Source organism: Mesitornis unicolor, unplaced genomic scaffold (genome assembly GCF_000695765.1).
Source record: "Mesitornis unicolor isolate BGI_N332 unplaced genomic scaffold, ASM69576v1 scaffold34357, whole genome shotgun sequence".
NCBI lineage: Eukaryota > Metazoa > Chordata > Aves > Mesitornithiformes > Mesitornithidae > Mesitornis > Mesitornis unicolor.
Window position 1 is genome coordinate 1 of NW_010196334.1, and position 1,498 is coordinate 1,498.

The window sequence follows — 1,498 nt, forward strand, 5'->3', positions numbered from 1 at the left end:
GCCTCAGCCTCCAGCAGCCCATTTCGGAGACAGCCGCTCTCCACTGGGAGTTTACCCCAGCACCCTTTGCCTTTTTACTCACAGCCAAACCCTCACTCCCGTGGGAACTCGCTGGAAGGGGATTTTGCTGAGTCCGGTAACTCCAAAGGCATGGGGTGAGTGGGGACAGGCAGCGGGCTCAGGGTCTCTCCTCCACAGGTCCCCACGCGCATCCTCCTGCGGTGACCGCCAGCCATGGGGGGACACAGCGAGTGAGGAGCCCCCAGCCCCCACATGAGCCCTTCCTGTAAGTGCCTCTGGCTTGCTCGGGCGTGTATGTGGGGTTTGCCTTGCTCCCAGCTGTGCTGGTGCTAAATGGCCCCTCTTTAATATTTGATTCCCTCTAAGTGCTGCATGGTCCCTGTGCGGGATGGCACTTGGCTGCTCAGGGCCCTGTGCCCACCCCAGCATCACGACTGGTCCTGGGGCAGAGCCCCTGCTGACCCCAGCCCTGCCAGCAGCGAGTGAGGGTCCAGATCATGGTGGTGCTGGGACAGGATGGGAGGGGGGGGAAAAAGGGAAGGGCAGTGGGTGATGGGATTTGGAGCACAGAGATGGTGCGTCCGTGCCTGGTTGTGGTGCCACCATGGGGACATCCCTGCTCTGGACACTGTGGGGAGAGAGGTTGGATCCTGCCACACCGAGCCAGTCGGCAGCCAAGAGCATCCATGGCAGAGTTCCCGGGCAATGGGGACACGTGAGAGCACGTGGCAAGGGACAGCTGGCACAGGGCCTGAGAGCCGAGGCACCCACATGGCATCACCGTGGACGGGGGGTGGAATTTGCCACCTCCGAGGGAAGGGAGTCCCAGGGGAGATGGGAAAGGCCACTGGTTCCTGGGGCACTGGACCTGTCACGTGGAGGCCTGACCTTGTGTCTCAAGGGGACTGTCACCTTTGCGGCCGCCGCTGCCATCCCTCGGGGATTGGCAAAAACAAACAGTGGCAAGTTTTTTGCTCTTGTCTCATGGAAAAAGCTGGGGCTGTCTTCGTGCTGCTGCAGTGAATCAGCACCATGCTCTGCCAGCTGCCCGCGCCAGGACAGGGACAGAGATGGGGACGTGCCCGTGCCACCACCTCAGCCCCTTCCCCGCTCCCCAGTGGCCACAGGGCCGTGGGTGCAGCCATCGATGGGTGCATGAGTTGGGGGCTGCCGTGCCAGAGTCCTCAGCCCCGGAGGAGGATGTTGCAATGTCTGGCCCCGTCCCAGCACCAGGACGGGTTGTGGGATCGACGCACGCCTTGGGTGTGCACGGCGGCTTCCAGCCCTGCGGCCACCCTTGTGCTGGGGGCCAGAAAGGGGGTGGTGAGTTTGGGGTGCCGGGCTCACCAGGGACACGGGGATGCAGAGCAGGGCTGGGTGAGGATCCAGTACCATCCTGCACAAGAGGGAGGTAGGGGTGCTGGGACCCCCATGGCTGGAGTCATGGCAGAGGCAGTGGTCAGGATCAAGCTGAGCA

The 1,498-nt window shown here is 63.2% G+C and overlaps 1 protein-coding gene across 1 annotated transcript in view; it reads left to right on the forward strand.

The window, feature by feature from the left end:
- Nucleotides 1-84: 84 nt before the first annotated feature.
- TBXA2R (thromboxane A2 receptor) overlaps nt 85-1,498 on the forward strand; it is a gene marked incomplete at both ends in the record, with an annotated part of 3,682 nt that continues 2,268 nt past the window's right edge. The window contains one exon of the mRNA XM_010188442.1: nt 85-136. Within this exon, the coding sequence (XP_010186744.1) occupies nt 85-136 (52 nt within the window). The remainder of the gene's footprint in view (nt 137-1,498) is intronic.